A 27,117-nucleotide genomic window follows, 5' to 3' on the forward strand; every position below is an offset into this window, starting at 1 on the left:
ACATATTAAAATTTTTCCAAGTTTATATTTAAAACAAATAAATAAATTATTTGAATTGTTATCCATGAAATTCTCAAATTTAGTTTATCCAACCCCTATTTATATAATAATAATAATAATACTATAAGAAAAATGAATCAAAGACAGTGATTTTTTTTGAGTTTATTAATTTTGATTCTATTGTTTTCTCAACTACAACTACTTTCAAGCATGTTGGACTTGGATATGACACTTTCCACAACATATCATTATGAAATGTAGAAAAAATTTGGAGTGTACACAAATGTTAGTGTGCATGGGAAGAAATTTGGGTTAGTGAGGGTCCTGAGGGACCTATTCCAATTTAATGATCCTTGAAATTTGATCCTAGTAATACATTAATACCCAATTATATTTTGAAACTTTAAAAAAAAAAAAAAAATCAATAGTTACAATCAAGGAGGGAGATTTAAACTCTTGTCGTTTCTGACTCTCCGTTAGAAACACTAGAAGATGTTAGTTAAGCAATAGAGTTTCTGGCTAGGTTTGACATTTGCACATTCATGAACTTCTGATTTTCTTGATGATAATAAATTAACCTTGTCTTATGCAATTTTAAAGTTCATGCCCGTCCAATACATAATAAACACTAACTTGTAACTCCATGCATATTCATAAAATAAATTTACAAATAAGCATAACTAAGTACATATTAAAATTTTTCCAAGTTTATATTTAAAACAAATAAATAAATTATTTGAATTGTTATCCATGAAATTCTCAAATTTAGTTTATCCAAACCCTATTTATATAATAATAATAATAATACTATAAGAAAAATGAATCAAAGATGGTGATTTTTTTTTGAGTTTATTAATTTTGATTCTATTGTTTTCTCAACTACAACTACTTTCAAGCATGTTGGACTTGGATATGAAACTTTCCACAACATATCATTATGAAATGCAGAAAAAATTTGGAGTGTACACAAATGTTAGTGTGCATGGGAAGAAATTTGGGTTAGTGAGGGTCTTGAGGGACCTATTCCAATTTAATGATCCTTGAAATTTGATCCTAGTAATACATTAATACCCAGCCACCTAGTTAGATCAATGAGGGAACTATTTGAATATAATGATCCTTGAATTTTGTATACAAGTAGTAATAATCAATGAAATTTCCATCTAAAATAGTCGAACTTTTGGCAGGGAAGAAAATTGATGTCTAGCAAATCAAGCTGTGGCTAACCAAAGTTGACTATATTCTTATCTTTATTTGTTCCATTTACAAGAGTTATAGTCAATGCTTGGCGTTATAAAGAGTTGAACCTCTTTTCTAGAGCCCATGCTCTGCAAGCCTGAGAAAAAAAAATCCATTTAAAGTTTAAAACAACACAAAATAAGAAATTATAAAGGAATTGAATAAAAAAAAAAAAAAACTTGTCAAGAATAATGAAAATTTAATCTATGCTTCAATTCTTATAAGGATGAAAACAATAGCAATAGCATTTTTTTCTTTTTTTTTTAAAGAAAAAAATTCTATGCTCATTTTGTATGTATGATAAAGTCGCTTGTTCTATTTTTACTTATCTTATTATTGCTGGTAGAGTCACATAGGAACAATTTAGAAAACATGTTACTATCTTCTCAAAAAAAAAAAAAAAAATTGTTACTGATATCTTTTGGTATGGATCATAAAATAAACAAATTTAATGACAAACTACCATTGTAAAAGGAATTACTTGTTAAGTGTTTGACATTGAACAGGATTGTTTTAGGTAAGGTAGTTTCCAATTAGTCCTAAGTCTTTCTAACTAAAAGATTCATGTAGAAGGATTTTTTTATTTTTTTTATTTTTTTGATAATTCAATCGTGACAACATGGGAAGTTTGTCCTCAATTCTCATAATTTATAACATCAAAAAATTATGCAATCCTTGCCAAAAAAAAAATTTATTGAGATAAATAAACTTCATTTTCAAGGGAATGTCGAAATTAGGTTAAACCACAGATAGTGCTTTAAATGAATTTAGGACAGAAGGCCATTACTATCTAACATTAAAAAAAAAAAAGGTCTCATATCTATGAAATCAACTTAAAAATGTGTGGCGGTTTAATGTATGGCACCTTGAGATCCATTCCCTGCCTACAAAGCATCTCATGATATCAACTTAAAAACAAATATTGGCTTGATTGTTTTTTCAACCCATGTTTAAAATATTAGAGGTAGTCATGAAGGGATTCACCTATGATTTTTGCATTTTTAGAGAAAACAATAAAAATAAAAAATAAAAAAGTTTTAAAATGGAAATAGCTATCACAAATTATGTAAACAAGTAAAAATAGAGGGATTTATAAAAAATAATGAATCAAAATCCTGTTTAAACAAGTAAACATAGTGGGATTTATTACAAATGACAAATCAAAATCCTATTTAAGAAACGGTCATTTGGAGACATGTCATGGTGGGAACTTTCTTCTCTACTCCCACTTATTAGGAAATTTTTGTTGTTGGAAGCATTTGAAATTAAAAACAAATGTGGATCAGGCTGGCCTGCTTTTCTTTGTCTTTGTTTATTTATTTCTTTATAGGATTTGCAAGGAATCTGCCTGTTTTGGTTGACTACACTGAAGGGAGAAGGAAATTGTAGTGAAGTTTCTTGGAAGTGACCATAAAGTGTTTTTCGGCGGCCTATTGTCTTTGTTTTCCATGCAGTGGTTTTTATTTTAATGACATACATTTTCCACGAAATAGTTGACCGATTTCTCTAAAATAGATAATGCCTTTCATTGACGAGGCTTGAGAATGTTTCTCGTTCACTTGTATCATGTGCATTATCTCTCTTATAGTGTATGCATCCACCTTGAGGTCATTATAGACCTATGGAGAGTGACTTGATTGTATGAAATTGTCACAATAATTTCCTCAATGAATGGTTGGAAAAGTAGTAATGATACGTATAGCCTGGAATTAGGAATTACTAGAACAATTTCTTTTTCGTTCCATGCACGTCACGTGTGAGAAGGGAAACAAGGAAAATTCAGACTTCATAGACTCATAGTTATGCCCACATGATAAGCATTTGTGATTTATTTGGAATTACTAGAACAATTTCTTTTTTGTTCCATGTTCGTCATGTGTGAGAAGGGAAACAAGGGAAATTTGGACTTCATAGACTCATAGTCATGCTCACATGATAAGCATCTGTGATTCACACCGTTGGATGAGAGAGAGAGAGAGAGAGAGAGAGAGAGAGAGAGAGAGAGAGAGAGAGAGAGAGACGTCAAACGTTTTTGGGTTTAGAGATAGGTTTAGAATGTAATAAATGAGAGTAATTAATGAGATCTTAATAAGAATATTTGTAATAATGGGGGTCTTTTTTTAACCGTTTGATCTACTTAAATCTAACGGTTTAAAAAATGTGTAACTATAAAAGTATAATACTGATATTCTTATTAGAATCTTATTCATTATTTCGTATTTATGACATTCCATACTTATCTCTAAAATAAAAAGTTAGTATACGAACCTGCTATCTTTTTCTTCTTGATTGCCCTTACGGTTGCAGACCATGGATTTTTGGATTTTTGGCTTACACTTCATTTTGCAGGGAAATGTTGTCCCTGCATATGGCGTTATGAATGAACAAAATCCCACTTTCCTTTGTGACAAGAAATAAATCAAGAGTTACAAATCTTAGACGAAATCGCATAACAACATAATTAACACTGTAAGAGTCGGTAACTTGGTATAGTGATAATTTTCTTGCACAACCCATAAGACAACGCATGATAAATTTCCTTTCCTTCATATTATTTTCAAATCCTCTGGATTAGGCTATATTTGAGATCTCACCTACAGAGTCTATGAACTACAACAATTAATCTCTAAGAATTTTCGCCAAGTTTATAGTTTTGGTTTCAAGTGAACCTCATGGGAACTAAACAATGTTTCAAAGTAACAGATCCAAAAAAGTTACACCTGGCGTTATGAATTATTTCCTTATGGAATGGCAGTGGAGGTGGAAGAGTGATGGAGGAGAAAGAGAGAGCAGAGAGTTTTAGCACTATTCACATATTTAAAAATTATTTTACTACAATGTTTTCAGTAGGATATATTCTATTTTAAAGATTGTTGAATTTTTTTTTTTGAGAAAGACACGGACTTAACACACACACATAGGGGAGTGGAAACCCAGGTTCAATATCACACAACTCACAACATACAAAAGCCGGTAACTCTTAAATGTTGTGTGAGGACTTTAAACCTATTGGGAGACACACACATGAGCGTTGTGGGACAAACCCACTTGTTTGCTTTTTTTGAGAAAGACACGGACTGAACACACACACAAGGGAGTGAAGATTGTTGAATTTTGATACAAGTAATGAATGGGTATTGACCAATCAAGTTACCATGCGTTGCACTTTTCATAAGTTAGAAAATTGATATGTATCCAGGCAAAAATAGCCCAATACTACTATTTTTTAAAATTATTAATATTTTGCAACTGTTTGAGAAATATCTAGCAATCTATAACTTTTTTAAAATTCGAGTTTTAATTAGAAACTCGAGTTTGACATGGAACTCAAGTTTAAGAAAATTGAGTTCCATAAAAAATGCCATACAGAACTCGATTATGTGAAACACAAGGTTGTTGCAATGCGTTATTTGAGTTTAGTCACTCGAGTACCATGTAACAGAGCAATTAGCACTTACACAGACACAATTGTTGACTTATCTTCTTTTTTTTTTTTTTTTTTTTTTCTCTCATTGGCTTTCAGTTTTGTTTCTTATTCTTTCAGGTGTGGGCTTCTCTTTTCCTTTCTTTTGTCAGGGTCACGCGGGATGGGAGGCCACAATTGTGGACTTTATCTAGTTTTTTTTTTCTCATTGTTTAAACACAGGCAAATAGTTTTTCCATTGGCTTTCAGTTTTGTTTCTTATTCTTCCAGGCGTGGGTTTCTATTTTTTCTTATTTTGTCAGGGTCACATGGGATGGGAGGCCACAATTGTTGACTTTTTTTTTTTTTTTTTTTTTCATTGTTTAAACACAGGTAAATAGGTTTATCACAAGACTTGGATGGATGGGTCCGCTTCCTAACGTGGGGTTGAAATTGAAAGCATCAAACAAACTGCTTCATCACAATACAATAAGATAAATGGATTGGTCCGCTTCCTATAAATAAGTCCTATGCCATTGGTACCAAACATAACAAAATCATATATCACTATCAGTTTTATTATTATTTTCATGAAAGCACGATGATGATGATGAAGAGGGAGGGTTCCTTGTTGAGAATAATAATAGCTGTTACTTTAACCCTTCTCCTTTGTTTCCTCACTGCCGACTCTGAGGTTCGTTGCATTGAAAGCGAGCGACACGCCCTTCTCAACTTCAAGCAACACCTTTCAGATCCTTCTAACCGCCTTGCCTCTTGGGCTGCTGCCGCATTTGACGTGGATTGTTGTCACTGGGTCGGTGTTCTCTGCCACAACGTTACCGGTCACGTCATCCAACTCCGTCTCAGAAGCTTTCCTCCTTTGGATGACATTGACGACGAGCTTCCAACCGATGAAGCTCAATATGAAGCTCAATTGCAAACTTATGAGAGGTCAGTGTTCGGCGGTAAGATAAATCCTTCTCTGCTTGATTTGAAGCATTTGATTTACTTAGACCTCAGTGGCAATAATTTCAATGGGACTCAAATTCCCAAATTCCTCGGCTCAATGGAGAGCTTAAGATATCTTAATCTCTCATATGCGGGATTTGGGGGATTGATTCCTCATCAACTTGGGAATCTCTCTAATTTGCACTATCTCAATCTTGGAGATGATAATTATTATTATCGGTTATATGTGAAGAACCTTCAATGGCTCTTTGGTCTTCCTTTACTACACCACCTTGATTTGGGTAATGCAGACCTTAGCCAAGCCTCTGATTGGCTACAGGAGATAAACAAACTCCCTTCCTTGTCAGAGTTGCAATTGTCAAATTGTGACCCTTCTGTTTTCATCCCACCACCGATACCCAGTAGTATTAACTTTTCATCTCTCACCACCCTTGATCTTTCATTAAACGGTTTTGAAAACACTTCCATTCTGTTTTGGGTCTTTGGTCTTCATAATCTGGTTTCTCTTGATCTATCAATCAATCAATTTCAAGGTCCAATCCCTGTTCATCTCCAGAACTTGACTTCACTTAGGCGCCTCGACCTATCTGGAAACGGTTTCAACTCTTCAATCCCCAATTGGCTATACAGTTTTAGTCATCTTAAGTTCCTCAACCTCAGGGAAAATAAGGGAAAATAAGTTGCAGGGTACAATCTCTAGTGCCATTGGAAACCTAACATCTGCCATTAGCATAGACTTGTTATTCAATGAACTTGAAGGAAAGGTACCAAGATCTTTAGGTAATCTCTGCATCTTAAGGGTAGTTAGATTGTCATACAGCACATGGGGTCAAGAGATATCTGAAATCTTTGAAAGTCTATCGGGATGTGTTTCAAATGGACTAGAGATCTTAGAAATGGAAGGTGCTCAACTGTCTGGGCATTTGACTGATGAACTTGGGCAATTTAAAAATCTGGTCATCCTTTCTTTGGGGTATAATTCAATTTCAGGTCCAATTCCATGGTCTATAGGAAATCTTTCCTCTTTGAGATCCTTAGACCTTCAGAGTAATCAAATTAACGGTACTCTCCCTCAAAGTTTTGGACTGCTCTCCAAATTAGAGTCTCTGAATATTGGTTTAAATATGTTGGAGGGTGTGGTGTCAGAAGTTCATTTTGCCAATTTAACACTTTTTGCATCTCAGAATCGATTGACTTTAAATGTAAGTCTCGATTGGATCCCTCCTTTTCAACTCAACTCTTTAGCTTTGGGATCATGGAATTTAGGGCCCAAATTTCCTTCATGGCTTTGTTCACAAAAGCAACTTTCAACCTTGGACATATCCAACATAGGGATTACAGATGCAGTTCCTCCATGGGTTTGGAACTTGTCTTCTCAGTTTACTTATCTAAATATCTCTCACAATCAAATCTATGGAGAGATTCCACATATCCCTTTGATTTTGTCTGATGATTCCATGATTGATATGAGTTCAAATAACTTCTCAGGTCCATTACCTTGTATATCCTCGAATGTGACCTTTCTTGATCTTTCTCACAATTCACTATCTGGATCTATTTCTCACTTTTTGTGTTACAAGATGAATGAGCCCAAAAAAATGGAATTTCTCAATCTTGGAAAAAATCTTTTATCAGGGAAAATAAGTAATTGTTGGATGAAGTGGCAAAGCTTGTCTGCCTTAAATTTGGGGAACAACAATTTCACTGGTAAAATTCCAGCATCCATTGGATCTTTATTTAATCTTAAGTCTTTGCATTTGTACAACAACAAATTCTCCGGAAAACTTCTATCCTTGTTGAAAAATTGTACAGACATGTTTACTATTGATATTGGCAAAAATGAATTTGATGGGAGCATACCTAAGTGGATTGGACATAGACTTTCAAGCTTGATGATTCTTAGCCTTCACTCCAATAATTTCTATGGTCAAATACCAGATGAAATTTGTGCTCTAACTTCACTCCAAATCCTTGACCTCTCACATAATAAACTGTTTGGAAGCATACCTAGATGTGTTAACAATTTCAGTGTGATGGCCAAAAATAACAATTCAAATGATCCCCTCTTTTTGCTTGATTGGTGGTTTGAGTCTAGTTCTAGGCCTTTTGAAAGTGAATTGCTTGTGATTAAGGGAATATCTCATGAATATTCCACCACACTTCAACTGGTAAATTTTATAGATCTTTCCAACAACAATTTATCAGGAGAGATTCCTAAAGAAGTGGCTAGTCTCCAAGGACTACAATCATTGAATTTGTCATTTAATGTCTTGACTGGAAGGATCCCGGAGAATATAGGTGATATGAGATCAATAGAATCTATTGATTTCTCTTTAAACCAACTTTCAGGTCAAATTCCTCAAAGTATGTCAAGTTTGACATTTTTGAGCCTCTTGAACTTGTCGAACAACAATTTTGAACGGTTTAAGACCCCTTAAAATACACAGATTGCGTAGCCTAGATTAATTAGCCAAGTTGTTACTTAGTCAAATTAAGCAATTCTAGGTTAAAACAATCCAAACAATCATATCAAGATATAATGCAGCGGAAAATAAATAACACAAGACATGATCACCCAGGAAACCACACGGTAAAAACCTGGGGAGGATTTGACCCACCGATCCTCAAGGCTAACCTGAATTCACTATGAAAGAATTGAAGTTCGTACAAAAGGACTACAAGCTCCCCGCTCGACTTCCTAATGCTACCCACCAGTAGAACTTCCTGACACGACCACGCGCAGGCTCCGAATCCACGGACTACTTCTTTCTTGAATTCCTCAATCAGCTACAAGCTCCCCGCTTGCTTTTCTTTTAAAGTTCAATGGCAGCAACCTTGTTGATCAGCAAGATGTAGAAAATATCTCTACCTTGAAAACCCTAAGTTTATGTGAAGGAAAGCTCCTCTAAGATCTCACAAGAGATTCACATAAACAGCAAATATGAGCAACAAAGACTTAGAGAGGTTTGGGTACAAAACCCTAAAAATAAAAGGAGGCACAAGAGGCATTCTAATCTCTCTCTCAGAAGTCCCAAAAACGTTCTAGGGTTTTCCTTATATATAGAAGTGTTTTACTTGAACCCCAAGACGTTTAAATAGAGTTTGGGCTGAACTGGAACTCTGCAGAAAAATAAATCTGTACTATGAGGATAATCAATGTGCAAATATTTTCTCTACTCATGCAACTGTTTATGGGTCACATAGTGCCATGTTTGCATTCTATTGAAAGAGAGAATATTTTTCTTCATGTGTATCCTCACCTTAGTTTTTAATTTTGGTTTGTGTGTTTTTAACCTTGGTCCTGCTGGTGAGGATGTTCCTGATCCTGTTGGTGATGCTGCTGCTGCTGCTGATTCCCCCCCCTCCTTTATTTTTCCCCAAAACTGTTTTTCCCATAACTTGTTTTGTTTTTCCTATTTTTATAGGGGAGAAAAGTTTTTTTACCTGTGTTGTTCATAGGGGGAGCTGTCTCTATTTTCTATAGAGTTGAATTGTTTTGTGTTCCCCTTGATTCTCTATTTTCTCTTATCCTTTATTGCGTATGTTGACTGTTTACTCTTTGTATGAGTTGTCTTTGTCAATACGTGACAAAAAGGGGGAGAAATTATTGATTTATGGGAATCATGTTTGTCTTGTTTAGGGGAGTTGAAACTATTTTTGAAATTTATGGGAATCATGTTTGTCTTGTTTAGGGGAGTTGAAACTATTTTTGAAAGGGCTTGAATCTAAATAAAAACTTTTTGTTGTATCTAACTTAGGGGGAGAGTTAGTTTACTTATGTTTTTATTTCTCTTTCTTGTTCACTGCTCATTGATTTATATTTATGAGTTCTTCATGATATATGTCTTTGTTTTGTGTTTTGTGAAGTCAAGAATTTAATTTTGGTTTACTTGTATTTTTTCCACACATGCGTTTATGCGTTTGTTGAGTGTTTCAGGAAATATACAGGTTGATTCAATTGAGCTGCTGTCTACACTTGCAACTGATGGATAGTAGTTAAGATTGGATTTGTTGTTATGAGCATTATTTTTGTAATGAGCTTTTACTTTGTAAACTTTGAGCTTTTAGTTTGTGTTTTGTCACGGATTGCCAAAGGGGAGATTGTTAGGTTCTAAAGATTTAGGAATTTATGTATTTAGAACTCTAATTTGTATTGTTGGCAAACCATGATCAAAACAGGTTGTTTAGTCTTGTTTAGGCTTGCTCAAAGTATGTTTATTTGTAAAACTGGAATCGAGTGAGTGCAGATTTATTGGACTAAATCTGTAAGGCTCGATCGATCGAAAATTAGACTCGATCGATCGAACCACGTACAGATTTATTTTTCTGCAGAGTTCCAGTTCAGCCCAAACTCTATTTAAACGTCTTGGGGTTCAAGTAAAACACTTCTATATATAAGGAAAACCCTAGAACGTTTTTGGGACTTCTGAGAGAGAGATTAGAGTGCCTCTTGTGCCTCCTTTTATTTTTAGGGTTTTGTACCCAAACCTCTCTAAGTCTTTGTTGCTCATATTTGCNCTAATGGGCGCCAGCTTATGCTTAGGGATTCTGTATTCAAAATATTTTTAAAACCTTTTGAGAAGACTTTACATGCATTGATGCACATGAGACATGTATTGACAAATGCCAAAAACCAAAGCAACAAACAAAACTAACAAAAAAGAATGAAAGAAAAGCATGGTGTTTTATTGGATTATATATGAAAAGAACAACCCGAGTATTAAATGAACTTTCTTTGGTCTCCCAAAGCTGAGTAATCTCTCTCTCTCTCTCTCTCTCCAACCCATCCCTCCCTCCAAGACTATGAAATTGTATCATAATATGCTGAATGCTGATACGAATTAATTAGTAACATGCACCACTTTTCTCTTTACCCCTTTATTTTGCCAAACCCATCATATTAGTTTATATGCAAAATAAAAGTAGATTATTAATTTCTAAAAATTTTAATACGACTAAAATGAGCACTTCAAGGATGGTGTTTGCTACATCCTGAAATAAAGAAAGCATATACGTTGTGGTCTATGAGAAAATAGCATAGGTTAAATTATTTTGCAAACATACTTTGTGTTAGTACATTTTAAATTAAATATGTTGAAACTTAAAATAATTGAAGATGAATAAAGATATGAGTTATAATAAAATTTGTTAAAGAAAGAGTTATTTGTATGTAAGTTATATTAAATAAATTAAGAGAAGTTTTCTAAATTAATAAATAACATGTAGGTTATGTGAAGGGTTGGAAGAGTATATATATGGCTATGCTATGGACTAATTTCCTATCAAGAGTGAATGAAGAGAAATAGTTAAAAGCAAAGAGTATTGTGTGAGAGAATGAATTCAATAATATTTCTAAATACTTGAGAGATTTCAGGCCAAAGAAAGGTATTCTTTTGGTGAAGCTTTGGGTTTGAATACTTTGTGCAGAAGCTATTCTAGTCATACAACATTTGTTGGGCTGTTGAATCCTAAGGGAGACAAGTCAGAGAAGGTCTGCACCAATTACAAAGATTAGCTAACCAAGGGCTTGAATCTTCTTAAAAAGAGCAAGTGTCACGCCTCAATCCAAATAGTGTTGTGTTCATCTCTTCAAATTAATAATATTCAGCGTATTATTCAGTTTCTTTTTGTGTTGTTTCCATTATTATTGTGTTTGCACCATCACTTTGTGTTGAAATTAAGTTCTTTTTGATATTACAATCATATGCTATTCTTTAGACTTTAAATTCTTTTTGACATTTTTATATTGAACTGCTTGAAAAAAATTTCTAACTTTTCCATTGTTTGGTATGTACTATGTAGTTGCAATATATATATATATATATATATAATTGGCTAAGAGGTGGAGAAACTGAATTTCATGCCTAATGCACTATAGCAAAATGACACTATCACCTTACAAGTTACAACCAAAGTGTTTTAGGCTTTTAACAATATAAGTTGCAGCCATGCATTTAAAGTTAAAACTCTAAATCTAAAATAAACTAGATATAGATATATATATATATATATATATTTTTAATAAAACAAAATGATATATTCGATACTGTTGAGGGGAAAATTGATACCTCTAAATAAAATGTTGGGAAGCTAAACTGAAACTCGACTATGGGCTCTAGAGATGGTGCCTAAAGGCTTTCGGTGTAATGACAAGCCTATCCAAGCAAAAAATAGAGATTGCACCTAACAAAATAGCAACAGAAGCCCAAAGAAAAACATTTTACGATACTTAGTTAGTATATTAGTGGTCCTGTTTCGATAGTTCAAAGGAAATAAATTCTCCAGCGGTAAGGGTGAAATTGCATTTAAGTTCAAAAAGATAAATTGTCCAATGGCAGTGGTGAAATTACACAGTCCAGCAATTTTGTTTTATTAAAAATATATATATATATATATATATCTATATCTAGTTTATTTTAGATTTAGAGTTTTAACTTTAAATGCATGGCTGCAACTTATATTGTTAAAAGCCTAAAACACTTTGGTTGTAACTTGTAAGGTGATAGTGTCATTTTGCTATAGTGCATTAGGCATGAAATTCAGTTTCTCCACCTCTTAGCCAATTATATATATATATATATATATATTGCAACTACATAGTACATACCAAACAATGGAAAAGTTAGAAATTTTTTTCAAGCAGTTCAATATAAAAATGTCAAAAAGAATTTAAAGTCTAAAGAATAGCATATGATTGTAATATCAAAAAGAACTTAATTTCAACACAAAGTGATGGTGCAAACACAATAATAATGGAAACAACACAAAAAGAAACTGAATAATACGCTGAATATTATTAATTTGAAGAGATGAACACAACACTATTTGGATTGAGGCGTGACACTTGCTCTTTTTAAGAAGATTCAAGCCCTTGGTTAGCTAATCTTTGTAATTGGTGCAGACCTTCTCTGACTTGTCTCTCTTAGGATTCAACAGCCCAACAAATGTTGTATGACTAGAATAGCTTCTGCACAAAGTATTCAAACCCAAAGCTTCACCAAAAGAATACCTTTCTTTGGCCTGAAATCTCTCAAGTATTTAGAAATATTATTGAATTCATTCTCTCACACAATACTCTTTGCTTTTAACTATTTCTCTTCATTCACTCTTGATAGGAAATTAGTCCATAGCATAGCCATATATATACTCTTCCAACCCTTCACATAACCTACATGTTATTTATTAATTTAGAAAACTTCTCTTAATTTATTTAATATAACTTACATACAAATAACTCTTTCTTTAACAAATTTTATTATAACTCATATCTTTATTCATCTTCAATTATTTTAAGTTTCAACATATTTAATTTAAAATGTACTAACACAAAGTATGTTTGCAAAATAATTTAACCTATGCTATTTTCTCATAGACCACAACGTATATGCTTTCTTTATTTCAGGATGTAGCAAACACCATCCTTGAAGTGCTCATTTTAGTCGTATTAAAATTTTTAGAAATTAATAATCTACTTTTATTTTGCATATAAACTAATATGATGGGTTTGGCAAAATAAAGGGGTAAAGAGAAAAGTGGTGCATGTTACTAATTAATTCGTATCAGCATTCAGCATATTATGATACAATTTCATAGTCTTGGAGGGAGGGATGGGTTGGAGAGAGAGAGAGAGAGAGAGATTACTCAGCTTTGGGAGACCAAAGAAAGTTCATTTAATACTCGGGTTGTTCTTTTCATATATAATCCAATAAAACACCATGCTTTTCTTTCATTCTTTTTTGTTAGTTTTGTTTGTTGCTTTGGTTTTTGGCATTTGTCAATACATGTCTCATGTGCATCAATGCATGTAAAGTCTTCTGGTGCGGACACCACATGATGGCACACCTGTGGAGATTATCCTTATCATTTATGTTATCTTTATTTGGGTTTATCTTTAGTATTGGACTAGTATTTGAGATTGTTTAGGATTATAATATTAGTGTTTGAGATTGTTTAGGATTTGTTTAGGAGAGTTTATCTTTATCATTATGATTCCTGAAAGCTGTATATAAAGCTCCAGATGGTTCCTTTTGTAGGTTACAGATTATTATTATTTTTATCGAGATTATTTGCGTATTTGTTTGGTAGTGATTCCAAACACCTTAGGTGGGAAGCCTAAGGTTCTTCGGTAGGACTAATCTAGGTGGGAAGCCTAGGTTGTCCTGCATCAACAAGTTTGCGCTTATTTGGGCAAAATAAGTAGGCTCTTTGTATCAAATTCGAAGGCTATTTTGGTAGATTCCTTGCAACCACTATAATGAAGCTTAAGCAGTTAAGCTATAAAAGAGCCAGTTTGCCAAGTCTACTTTGTCCCATGGAGGAATTGAAGGGGCTGTGAGTTAGGCTCCATGGCACGGCTCTCATGTCCTGCCAGCCCAATCAGGTACAACAACCCATAACCTATCTCAATTCTAAATTCTAAAAATTGACTTGATAAAAAGAACATGTTATTGGTTATTAATTTTGAATTTTGTGTCTCTACATACGTGGGTAGATACAGATACATGGCTTATTTGTGATTTTTGAAATGAAATTTTGCTGAATTGGTGATTTACCCAATTGGGGTACGTTGAAGTTGTGGGGCAAATTTAATTCTCTGTGGTGTTTTGTTGGGAATCTAATATTGTTTGCAATGATTTAACAACGATTTTGTTTCAAATCTGTTTGGCATGGTAGAAGATAGTTAACTATAAAAAGAAAAAATTGCAATTAAAGGTAGCACACACACCCTCTCTCAACATTAGGGTCAATACATGAAACTCACAGTGGCAATTAGCTCCACACAGACAAAATAAAATTGGAGAATAGCACCCTAGAAGGGGTTTTATTTATTTATTTATTTTTGTGTGTGTGTGTGTGTGTGGAGGAAATAGCACCCTAGAAGTTGAATAAATTTTTTTTTTGCTAGGTAAATAGCGGGAAGAGGACTGGTGGGATTCAAACCCTAGTGTCAAGCACAACAAGAGGGGTTTTTGTTGTGTGAGATTTTCTTTAAATTAATTTGCACGTGTCTCATCATTTAAGCTATAGCTTTGTTTGGGTTGCTCTTGATACTTTTAGGTGTGATTTTATCATTTACTGAAGATATGTATAAGATGCTGAGACACAAACAGTGAAAACAATGCTGAGATTGCATTTGAATTTGGTTGAGTGATTTTGGAAAGTATTTACTTAAAACTTTTCTTGCATATAATTTTTAGACCCCTTTTGTAGAAATTTTAGGTAGTCTTGTTTTTGTGACATACTGCGTAACCCAAAGCTAAAGGAAATGCGTTTTGAAAATTGAGCCCAATAATGTTATAATAATTTTTTCTTCGTTTATTGTCATATGGAACTTCCACTCACATGTGTATGTGCAACAATATTTTGCTTCTTAAAATTTTGATTAGTGTCTTCTTTCTTCTTCTTTTTGGTAAGATGTTTCTCTAAACATGTAGGATCTGGTTGGATGGCTATCATTTGACCCACCCTTTTGTTCTAATACTTGTGCAGCATGATCAATTCTTCACTCAACACAATTTGAGTATAAGAAGCTTTGTATTTTCTGTATCTAAAAGTATAATTGTTAATTATATTTCACCACCAGAGATTGCTTTCCTAAGAAGAATTACAGCGCTATTTTATCCAAAAATGACAAAACTGGTCTTTTGGTTTCTTGGACAAGATGAGATTGAGCCTTCAACCAACCAGACTTATGGTCCCTCTTAAAGAATCTTACATTTGTCAAGACATTTTCCTGTAGATGAAACTGATTATTAACAAGCTCGTGAAGAAGAGCTAGAAGTTTTTGCATCAATCTTGCGAATGGTGTTCCACTGAGCTTCAGTTATAGTTATGATCCAGTAAGTCCGTTCTTGAATTACATTGACAATGGCAACTTCTCTGTTAATGATGTGCTGGCTGATGTCCCACTTATACTCCATCATAGGCTATAGGTTAATTTTTGTCTTTTTCCCCCCTGTTAGGAAAAGTGTTCACCTAAAATCATCCATATCTAAAATCTTTATTGTATTGGTTCATTTTAAATTTCAAGCTGTTTTGATTTCTGTACATTCTCTTAAAAAATTAAATTGCTCTGCCTACCTGAATCCTTTGACAGATGTATTGGATTTCTAACAATCAAATCAATAAAGCTTCTAATTGCGATTTCCTTGGATTTGGCTACCAAGACTCGTTGATAAATTTCTCCTTTGCCCATTTCTTGAACTTGCAGCACATTCAATGTGAACTGTTTTACTATTTGTCAATGGATTCATGTGGATATCAGTTTGCATTTCTAGATAATCTTAACAACTTTCCTGCATTTTCTTAACTGGTGCTATTTCTAAATTCGTATAGTCACGTTCATGATTTATCCTGCCCTTCATGTGAAGTTAATTGTTTAATAAATTTAAACAAACAAAAAATTACTAAGACTCGAACTCATTGCTTTTTGTAGACTTTTCAATTTCATTCTCAGTCCTGGGACTATCTTTAATGCAGAGCTCCTTGATCTGGTTACTATAGAAATAAAAATGGATTTTGTTCTATTATTAGTACTTGAATATGATTTTTGTATATCACATTATCTCATGCCACAATTGCATTTTAGGAACTGAAGGATTAAAATATCATTTCTTATAGTTGCATTTCATTTAACAGTAATAGCTTGATAATTCTGACATAATTAGTTAGTTTTCTCTATGATAGATTATTGCCTGTTCATTTCAATAATATTTTCTTCAAGATGCTGATCGCTCCTCACATTGCAGATTGCTTTGCTCATCTAGGCCAAAATGCTTCAGCAGAAGGTATATCACTATTGCATATTGCTTCTAATCAAAGCTGATTCTTTTCTCCTCATAACTGATCGATAAGGTTGTCTAACTGTATGTTTTCATGAAAATATATATATGTATATATATATTTTTAGAATATTATTGTTGACCTTTTTCCCTCACCTCCCTCTCTCCCCAGCAAATCCTTTGGTTATCTCTAAATATGGAGCAAGCAAAGATTACCTTGGTTGTATGGATTTAGCATATAGGAAAGCTATTGATGATCGTGTAGATGTACTTGACTGTCTTGTTCGATTGGCAAAGTATGGGACTCCGTTTTGCTTTACTATTAATTTTTTCTAAGCATACCTGTGCTAATAGAATTTGGTTGAATGGTAATTATATTGGTCAAATTTGGTCTAGGGGGCTCTGATGTGCAGAACCATCTTCAGCTCTTTGCACAGGACATTGCAGAGGTCAAGGAATTCTTGAAGCAGAAAGGAGGTGACATTGGCTGTTAAGACTTTTTCTATGATTTTTTTAAAGAGCCAGAGTAATCTTAAGACAGGTTCAATATATAACAACTTGAGGTACAAATTGTGGATTTGAGGAGATAAGATTTGTTTGCTATCTAAAATTTTGATTGTTGTTTGAAACTAAGGATGAAAGATTTGTTTGATGAGCATAAGTAGAAAGGAACATAACCTGGGTATGCTGTTCTTAATTAAAGATAACCTTATGAGTTATGACTAATTTAATTGACTTGACTTATTTGGTAGATTAAAATGATGAACATATGTAATTGGTATTTGTTGCCTCTGTTCACTAGCAGTCAACAGTAAAAGAAAATGACAGAATTAAATCAGGTGACATCAATGGTTTCATCTTATGTGTCATATTCAATTACCTAAGGTTGTTGTGCTGCTTCTACAAGATACTAACTAAAAATCTTGAGCTTGGAAATTGTTTTTGCTTTGGGTTCAAGAATAGGGTACATCTTATCCTGATGCCTTGCTATCAAAACCTGAAAAACCACAAGCTATCCATAAAAACCAACACAAAGTAGGTTGTAAAAGAAAATAATGATAAAAGTGACTCCTTGTCAAGAATAACCTAATAATTATTTTATGCTTTTTTTTTTTCCAATTAGATGGGACTTGCTAATTTCATCTTTTCCAATTCTTATAATCATTTTAGCATAGAGTTTTTACCATACCAACACAGAAGCAAGTCTCTATAATCCATCTTTCTTTCGAAAGTATGGTAAAGTTTCACTGTCACAAAAGTTCATGAATTTTGACACTTATACAATTTGTTTCATTTTTAGTCAAAGTTTGCCAACAAAAGAAGAATATCAGTGAAAAGCAAGTTACTAATATATATACGCAAATTACAACTTATTTATCTTTGGTTTGGCTGAAATTTAAGTTGTCTACTTGTAGTTTAAAATTTGACATTTTACCCACCTAAGGTTAGCTCAGTTAGATTTTTGTAACTCACTTTTATTAAAAACAGTACTAAATATGTAATTTTGCCCCACTTTAATGTCTCTCTCCTCAAAAAATACAAAAAACATAAAAATACAAGATAAAAAAGAATCTAGTGGAACACTTGTATGATGGGATTTTAAATTACAGGCAATTTAAATTTTGGTCAAACCTTAAGTGGGTAAAGTGTCAAATTTTAAATTACAAGTAAGCAATTTAAATTTTAGATAAACCACAAGTGAGTAAGTTGTAATTTGCCCAATATATATTGGCATGGATCTTAGGATGAACAAATATAGTAACAAAAAGCTGGTGAATCTCCCAAGATACACCTGCTTGTTAAATTTTTGACTTGTCAACAGAAATTTATTTTGTTTGCAAACGAGCTAGTTGTGTATAAAGATTTGGAGTCTAAATTTGTTTATAATAATGATCAACTCATTGACATTTTTTGATCAAGGCCTCTCTTTTCAAATTTTCATTGATCTCAACCACGAAGGCACAAACTCATGGTCACCACTGTGCCCATTCATGTGTCAAGACAGTTGCAGAGTTAATTACCAATCTGTTGTAGCCCTTCGCAATGAATCAGTTATCAATATGTTGTGATGTTTAATTGAGCAGTATCAATAGTTGTTAATGTATTTCCACACAACTTAGTTGTTAATAACTCCATTTTGTTTTTTATTTATTTATAAGTTTTATAATGTTTTTGGTATAATTTTGCATTTTTGCATTGTCTGCACCACAGGTCAATAATCTTTAATTAATAACAAACAGCTAGTGAGAGAAGACCTGCTTGTTAAGTGTTGACCAAAATCTATTTTGTTCTACACATTGTTATCACAATATCAATCAATCATTTTTTGAATGAATGTTTTCCAGTAGGATATGTTGATTGTATTAGGGAAGGCAGTGTACAACTAGTCCTAAGTTTCTCTAAGTAAAAAATATATGCAATTGGATCCTATTTCTACAAACACCACCATTAGTTTCTTGTTTGATATTTTCTTCCTAATTGACCTATTGAATTTAGTTAATTACGCTATTGATATATCCAATTGTAACTTTAAAATGAGTGGCATTGGAAGTTTCATCAATACCACATATTGGTGGGATGAATTTTACCAAAAATAAAATTAGCATAAACTGATTTTAAGCATATTTTTGAATAACCTCACTAAAATTACTAACAAGCACAACAACTTGGACGCTCCTTCATTTGACATTACATGAAATTCTGCTTCATATTCGTAAGGCATTTTTTAGAAATTGTAGGCTTTGATTGAAATGCTCGGGCTGTGTGCATGGTTTGTGTTTAATTGTAGGTATATGGGCCTGATAGTTTCTGTTCAAATGACACATATTTTAATTTTTCTGGTAGAATCCTTCCTTTTAGTGTCCGTTTAGGACAAGTTGAAAATTTCAACTTATTTTTGCTACTATTCATGGGTTCTACTGCACTTTTTGGTACTATTCATGAGTCTCACTATACTATTCAGCTAATTATTACCTTTATTTACAGTACTTTTAGCAAAAAGTTTTCAGTTTCAGTTAAGTAATCTATTCCAAACGGAAACTTAAAGCTTTGTTTAGCAAATCAAGATCATGATCTGACTGCTTACCTAAATTCTAGTCTCCCTCACCCAATAGGAAAGATCTGACTTTTCTCTTCGTTCATCCAAAAGCTCTACTGGCATTGATGGTTGTTCACAGTGAAGATTCAATAAAATAATTAAGATACCTTAATCAAGATGTTACTTGAAGAGATAAGATTGTTTGGTTACTCCATAATTAATATAGGCCAATTATGAACCCAGCACATGATTATGAGTTAATTTGTATTAAAAAAAAAAGTTCTAAATTATTTTGGCTACCCATACTTGATTTAGACCACGTATATTAATCTTAATAAGCATTGATTGATTAATTAATATTAAAGAATATAGATTGATTAAGTTATTATGCAATTGAGTTTGAACTATAAAACTGCAAGAATAATAAACTTGCAAAAAAAAGAGTGTTCCTGCACTTTTTTTTTTTTTTTCTTTTTAAAAAGAATAATGTATTCAATAGCCTTTATTTATTTATTTATTTATTAGTACTGTGGTTTATAAATTTATATCATATTGCTCATGTTCAATATATTCAAAAAGTTCCTGCTGCTATTGATGATGTATAGCGGTTTTGAATCATTTTGTTGTATTTATTATTGTTCATTACGTTGATGTGGATTGCAGGCTTGGGTCTTCTTTCTAAGCTTATTGGGTATAACACCTTTGGCTGAGCGTTTAGGATATGCTGCACAGTAAGGAATTTTCAGTTTTTTTTTTTCATCTCTCTCCAAGGAATGTGAATTATTAAGTGGCTAATGTGTTGGTGTCATTTCCCTTTCAATGAATGAAATAAAAAATATCCTTTAAAAAAATCAATTTTCTATTTGTTACGAAGCATAATTTTGTTAATATTCATGGCTAAAAATTCTTGTTCCATAGTTGCAGTAGAAATATTGGAAAAGTAATCAAAAGTAGAACAACTTTATAAATAAGTTGGTAGGCTATTGATCTTCTAGTTTTTATTAACCATTTGGTGTGATGGAAAAAAATAGATTGACAATAGATGACATATTTGTACTTTGGATCCACTACCATCCCAATTTTAAAGAAAAAAACTAATATGAAATATTTTGATAAAGAAAAGGAAAACACCTACGTGTGCATATTCAAAGCAATGAAATACCTTAAAATATAAATAAAAGAACAATATTATTTTAAGTTCTTAACTTCCTATTTTTTTATTTGTCCTTAATGTATCCTAATTAGGATTTTTTTTTCCTTTTCTAATGGATTTCATCTACATAAAACACAAACAAATGTACAAAACAATATTTAACAAAACAAATCAGGTTAAATATAATTTTTTTAGAGTTTGTCTACACATCATGGACTAACCAACCATTTTTTTTTTCTTTTGTTGGTGATTTATTTGGATAAATTGAATTTTTTGTGTTCAACTACGTCCTTAGGACCACAATTTAAAAATATATGTATAATAGGGGTTGTTTGGGCTAGAAGGCCATGTCTTGGCTCACGTAGTCCTAATATAGATTCGTCTTTGATTGGGATAAGCAAAATCCGTCTTTGCCTCACCTTTCCTTTGGGAAGGGGGAAGAAAATTTTGAGATTGCATTGTTTTCTACTACATTGGATTGAAGCACACCCAAACCAGGCTCGGCCAACTGCCCTCAATACACTGAAAATAAGATTCTCTCCACTTCACTTAAAATTACGACAATTTATGTCACCTTCCCATTTTATATAGCATACATCTCACAAGTATGTGAACTCCAAGCATGTGGGATTCACATTCTTATGAAAAGCGCACTCCATAAGATAGACACACAAGATACCGTTATCAGGCTAAAAAATTATCTTATGCGCCCGTCTAAATGTCTAATAGAGTACATTTCTCACAAGTATGTGGGGCTCATATGCTTATGAGAAATGTGCTCTATAAGATGAGTGCACAAGATACCGTCCCCATCGGGCTAGCAAGACACCAAATAAAAGAACTTTTAAATATGGGCCAACCCAGCCCAATATCCCATCCATTATCCTCCTTTTTAACCTAGTCAAATAGCCCATAACATCAAATTCACCCTCTCTCTCTCTCTCTCTCTCTCTCTCTGTGAAATTTGAAAATAAAAAAAAAGCATGGAGATATCGTCGTTTTCGAATGAATCATGGCGGAGAACAAATGACGAGAAGATGATAGAAAAGGAGATTCGGAGTAGCTTCGAACGAAAAATAGATCACTGGAAGTTTTTTATATTTAATTTTATAATAAATAGTTGTTTCTCTAATTGGTTGTTTGTATGGAAAAGAAAAGGAATTTAAATTTGGAAGAGAAGAAAGTTTAGAATAAAAAGAAAAATATCCATAAAGAAAAAGATGTAACATGTACATTTCAAAATAGGAAGGAATTTAACTTTTTGTTTGGTTGTTTGTGAATTAGGCTCATAGTAACTTGTACATTTCAATATAGAAAATGTGTAACCGTCAAGAACTTTTTGTTGGGACCTAGTTTTTTAGGTCACGTTAGGTCTTGTCATGTGTAGGATAGTCATGTCAACACAAGCAGTAACATATTGCTTTGCAAGCTGTCATGCCATCTTGCCATGTGTGCAAGCATTGTGTGCTCGCATGCACGTCGCATGTTACATGTGGCAGCATCTTGAATTTCCTCATGACTGTGATCACTCCTAAGCCTCTTAAGGATATCCACGCCCCCCTTAAGCCATGTGTCGAATGGTCATTGGTGATGTTCACCCTCCATAGTTGAGGTCATTCTGGCTGTTAGTGGCCGATGCATTTTCTTTACATTCAAGAAGTTATGTTCTTGAGTTTGAGGGGGAGTGCTAGAGAGATTATTGTCCAAGAGGCTCAAACTCATACTAGGTCCAATTATCCATGTACTTGTAGAGCAAGCAACCTATCCTAGGGTTTTCCTAGGATTAGCTACTATATAAAGCAACAACGATTCTAACAAGTATCATGTGCATTGTCTATATCCATCTTTATCACTATTGTAGCTGCCTTTTTTTAATGCAGTGAATTTGAAATTGCATTTGGAGGCTTGTTGAATGCTACTTTTGGGAATGCAACAGAATTTAATACATCAATCTATGCACTGAAAAGCTGACTGATATGTGTTGTTCAGCTGTCATTATTGGGCTCAATTCTGTCAAACTTGTTGCTCGGATGTGCATTCTTTTTTGGTGGTCTTTTTTGTCAAAAGGAGCAGTAGTTTCAAAAGGCGTGTGTGTGCGTGTGTGTGCACATGTATATTCTAATTTGTCCTGTATCTTTCATGCTAAAGCTGGTAGAAGTGGCATGCAGGAAACTGCTGTAAACTCTGGATTTCTGTAGATGGCAGTCATGGGCCTACTTTTTCCAGCTGTTCTTCATTATACACCCACTGAGGTTCATTTTGGGGAGTCAGAGTTGGCTCTTTCAAGATTTTACAGTTGCATCATGATTGTTACATATGCTGCTTTCCTCTTTTTCCAGCTAAAGTTTCATAAGAATCCCTATGATCCTCTTAATGAGGTTGGTTATGAATTTTTTCATAGCCCCCCTCCCCCAACCCAAAAAGAAAAGAGTTCAGAATATTTCAATGTGTAAACATTTTAGTACCATGTGTTCTTTATTGTATTCTTTTAAATTTCATTCTTATACATGGATTTCTCTACAGTTTATTTGCAATATGACAGCTACTGAAGTACTTATTAAAAAAAAAAAATGATGGCTAGGAAGTTCGAATTATTAGTTTTATGATGAAAAACATGAATGGTTCAGACTTTTTGACAGCTTTCTTGATGTTGTTGATATTCTGGGTTCCTCTGCTTAATCTAATAGACTATGAAACTTGATAACTTTTTTTATATCTTAGTACACTTTTAAACGCAACATATGGAGAATTCTTTTAGCTTGGATTTTTCAATTAATTAATTTATAGTGTGATATATGGTATGAACATAGGAATGGAGTCAGACTGAAGAGAGCTCAGATGACAATGAAGGTCCTGAGATCTTGAAATGGGAATCAATAATTTGGCTTTTGATTATGACAGCTTGGATCTCAATCCTATCTGAATATTTAGTTCATGCAATAGAGGTAATATTTTCTTGTTACTGTTTCTTTCTCCTAGAAAATTTATGATTATACACTTTTGAAGGATAAATAAATTCTTAAAGGATATATATAATTTCCCTTTTCCCTCTTTACATGTAGGAGCCATTGCAATTGGAAACTCTAATGACATAATACTTTGTTTGGCCATATTTTGATGTTTGTATCAAATGCTGGTTTGGTATATGGTTACTTTTCTATCATGTTTTGGGGCATTGACTGATATAAGTGACACAGGGCTGATATTCCAAATCTCTCTGCTTGTGCTTATGATGAGCTATAGGGTTTGGAAGTAGGGGTTTTAGAGCTATGGATTATTGGTAAGGCTTGTAGTTTGTTTCTGTCCTGAATAGATAGGATTGAATGGCAAAAGTGGGCTGAAGTAAAGAACAAGCAGGTTGCAAGATTTCTTGGGCAGCAGAAAATATATAATTTAAGAGGCTTGTTTTGATTGATTGTATGGTGGTTATTTGGTAGAGCAAAAATTGGCAAGGAACTTTTTCCCCCCAAAAAAAGGGCAGCTGCTGTCGAATCTAGGAAGCATAGGCATCGGTACGGGTACTAGTATGACACAAGCAATTTCTGAAAAGTTATAAACTAACATGGTGAGTGCAAAACTGGTATGACATAGTTATGACACCTTAAATGAAGTGTCAATGCTTCCTAGGATCAAACTCTAATTTTGGAAATAAGTCGGTGCCCTTTTACCTACCAGATAGAAGATGATTGAGGGCCAACTATTGTTGCGTTGTGAAAGTATGTGGGGTTTTAGGATTTTGATGTATAAGTAGAATGGATTCATTTGGGGTTGTAAAGAAGGAAAAGTGAGAAGTTTGTTGCTGTGTAGGGGCTGTGTGAAGAGTACTTGAACAGTAATGCAGGCCAAAGAAGAGAAGAGAGGGGAGAACATTCTAGGAACACATCTTCAATAATGCAAATTACCAATAATTCCGTTGATTAAGTTTGAGTTCTGTAAATACAACGAAGCCTATATATATATATATTTGATAAGTAAATTGAATTTTTTTTTATTTTTATTTTTATATAGACTGATTGAATCTTATTTAACCTAGTTGGACCTGACTCCTAATATTGATTTCTAAACTAAACCCTAAGAAATTCCACTAAAACAGTCCTAATACTATTACAAACTCTAGAATAATCTAGACCAAATATGATTAAGAAAATAACCCTAAAGTAAAATTATGTGCAGGAATCTTTGAAATTCCAGAGTTTCTATTAGAAACGTTACCTTTTTACTATCACAATAGATGAAAGTTCTAATGGCAATCTTCTAGTAATTTTATATTTTTTTCTCTACTGTTCTTTGACTCACGAAATTTTTGATTGGTTGATTGTTTTGCAAGGAGCATCTATTGCATGGAATGTGCCACTTGAATTTGTTAGTGTTGTTTTGCTCCCAATTGTGGGGAATGCCACAGAGCATGCAAGTGCTATTATGTTTGCCGTGAAAGACAAGCTTGTAAGCTTTCTAACATTCTCTTCTAACAATTTCTTTTTAGAATGAGTTTTAAGAATTGAGTTTCTTCACAGGACATTTCATTAGGAGTGGCAATAGGATCATCAACTCAGATATCTATTTTATGTTTTTACTTTTAAAAAATAAGAGTTTGTTTGACCTTAGTTTAATTTCTTGTTTATACTGTTTAATCTGAGTTGCATTTGAACCTATATTTGAATCACAGAAATGGATAGAACCATTTCAATCTTCAAAAATATCCTCTAACTTCTATGTTAGTGACAAGTCATTAAGTGTTTTGTGCATCCTCATGTTAAATAAATGTATTCTTTTTTAGAAACTGAATAACTGAAAAATTTCGAGGAACAAAAAAGTGATCTGTTTCTTCAGCTGCTTTGAAATTCTGTTAAAATATTAAATATCTCTTTCATCGTTAAAACTATATTAGTAAATGGAGTTTGATCATCCCCTCCCCTGTCATGTTTCCTCCAAGACAAAGGCATATACAACAGAAGTCCCAATCTCAATCAAGGCCTGTCATTTTCAAGAATACAGGAATAGTCCTTTTGTAGCCTTAGTTTTACACCCCATTGGCTGTCTCAACATATGGAATTATGGATAAAATTCTTAGCTGGAAAAGAGAGCTGTTGAGAATCACACTTACTATCATGAGTAGTTTCTTCTTTTGGAGCAGCTCCACCTTTTTATGGCAGGAATCTTGTACACTTAGAAATATATGCTTCTATTAAGACCTATTTACATGAATTTGTTTCGTGTGATATTTGTTACCTGTGATGTGATGTTTATTGCAGCTTGAACAAGAAACCCTTGAGACAAATCCACACTGTTTCAAAACAAAAAAAATGAGAGACATTATTATTCTCTGTTTGTTTAGCTTCAGAAAAGTCCGTTACTTTATATATAGTTATACATGTTTTATCATGCCGGGAGCAGGATTAAGTTCTCATCTGCATTGTTTTTCATGTTTGGATATTGTCATTAAAATGGCATCCCTGTACAATCCATTTTGTGCTTGGAGGCCTATTCATATATGATACTGTGCTTTGATGATTGTTCTGTTTTGTATTACTGTATTGATGATTTTCATTTTGGCATCAATATCCGCTAAAATCATCTTTATATTGCTGCAGCTTCCCATTTCTGTACTTGTTGGTTGGATTCTGGGGCAACCTATGGACTTAAACTTTCAGCTTTTCGAGACAGCAATGCTTTTTATGACTGTATTAGTAGTAGCCTTCATGCTGCAGGTATGTATTTCAGTGACAAAGAATTAAAAATCTCTATAGTTTGGTCAGATGTTTATAAGAGAAGGAAGCATTTTAAATAATATTTGCGATGGTAGGCTCTGATATAAGCTGGATGGTTATATATGCATTTTTAAAATAAGTCCAACTGCATTCTGAGTTCTCTTGTTTGCTCAATTCTGTTTTGAAATAAGTTTGTGATAATAATTACTCTCTTAATTGTTGTGGATTCCATTTTTGCGATATTTTTATCTTTTGGTAATTTTATGTACATAATTACATATTCTTATATGTCGCAAATTTTTTGTTTGCCGGAATGAACTTCTAATTATTTTAAAGGTCATATGCTTATTCTTTGCTATCTGATAGTCGCTGCAAGTTTTTTTGTACAAGTAGATCATTCTCAACCAGGTCAGTTTAAAGTTTCTGCTTTTCATGCTTAAATTTCTTCATTGTATGAATACCTATATTAAAACATTCCTGATTTTATATTTCTGCAGGTGATATGTAATCAAAAACATAATCAACAATGCTATTGATTCATGAGGTCGATCACCAAAAGCTTTGGTTCATTCAAATAATATATCCCAATTTTCAACCATTACATTGTTCCAACCTCCCCTGCTTGTGCTTGTCAGTGAATTGACTTGACCGGTATCTTGCATATTGTATTCTCTCTTCTTCAGCTACTGTTTTGATTCAAAAGTTCACTTGGATCTGCAAGAGAGGTGTAATTTTTTTTCCTTTCTTTTCAAATAACATATACTGTTCCATTTTTGTTATTAAGGGGCATGCATCCAATAAAATTGATTGATTATGTTGTACACCTA

The 27,117-nt window shown here is 33.1% G+C and overlaps 2 protein-coding genes and 1 pseudogene across 16 annotated transcripts; all 3 read left to right on the plus strand.

Moving 5' to 3' along the window:
* Positions 1-5,055: 5,055 nt before the first annotated feature.
* LOC112037311 (receptor-like protein 30) lies at positions 5,056-25,011 on the plus strand. 15 transcript variants are annotated; one of them, XM_065769352.1, is made up of 7 exons: positions 5,062-5,607; positions 16,360-16,398; positions 16,565-16,688; positions 16,789-16,869; positions 20,093-20,160; positions 23,393-23,527; positions 24,910-25,011. In XM_065769352.1, the coding sequence occupies exons 1-4, from the start codon at positions 5,244-5,246 to the stop codon at positions 16,796-16,798; spliced, it is 537 nt and encodes a 178-aa protein (XP_065625424.1). In that variant the 5' UTR covers positions 5,062-5,243; the 3' UTR covers positions 16,799-16,869; positions 20,093-20,160; positions 23,393-23,527; positions 24,910-25,011. The 15 variants fall into 15 exon arrangements, 6 of the variants coding, with proteins under 6 accessions (XP_065625425.1, XP_065625426.1, XP_065625424.1 ...); XM_065769353.1 differs by lacking the exon at positions 16,565-16,688 and having other exon boundaries at positions 5,056-5,607; XM_065769354.1 differs by lacking the exon at positions 16,565-16,688 and having other exon boundaries at positions 5,060-5,607; positions 16,818-16,869.
* LOC112040965 (receptor-like protein EIX2) lies at positions 5,616-8,267 on the plus strand (annotated as a pseudogene).
* On the plus strand, positions 21,566-27,117 carry LOC112004714 (vacuolar cation/proton exchanger 2). The gene is given in 8 exon segments (XM_065769355.1): positions 21,566-21,672; positions 22,463-22,614; positions 22,788-22,960; positions 23,393-23,527; positions 24,786-25,025; positions 26,174-26,289; positions 26,601-26,698; positions 26,788-27,117. Coding segments are annotated over 8 exon segments (1,032 nt in total). The 3' UTR covers positions 26,799-27,117.

This window comes from Quercus suber, unplaced genomic scaffold, assembly GCF_002906115.3.
Source record: "Quercus suber isolate HL8 unplaced genomic scaffold, Cork oak 2.0 scaffold_1122, whole genome shotgun sequence".
In the NCBI taxonomy this organism is placed as follows: Eukaryota; Viridiplantae; Streptophyta; class Magnoliopsida; order Fagales; family Fagaceae; genus Quercus; species Quercus suber.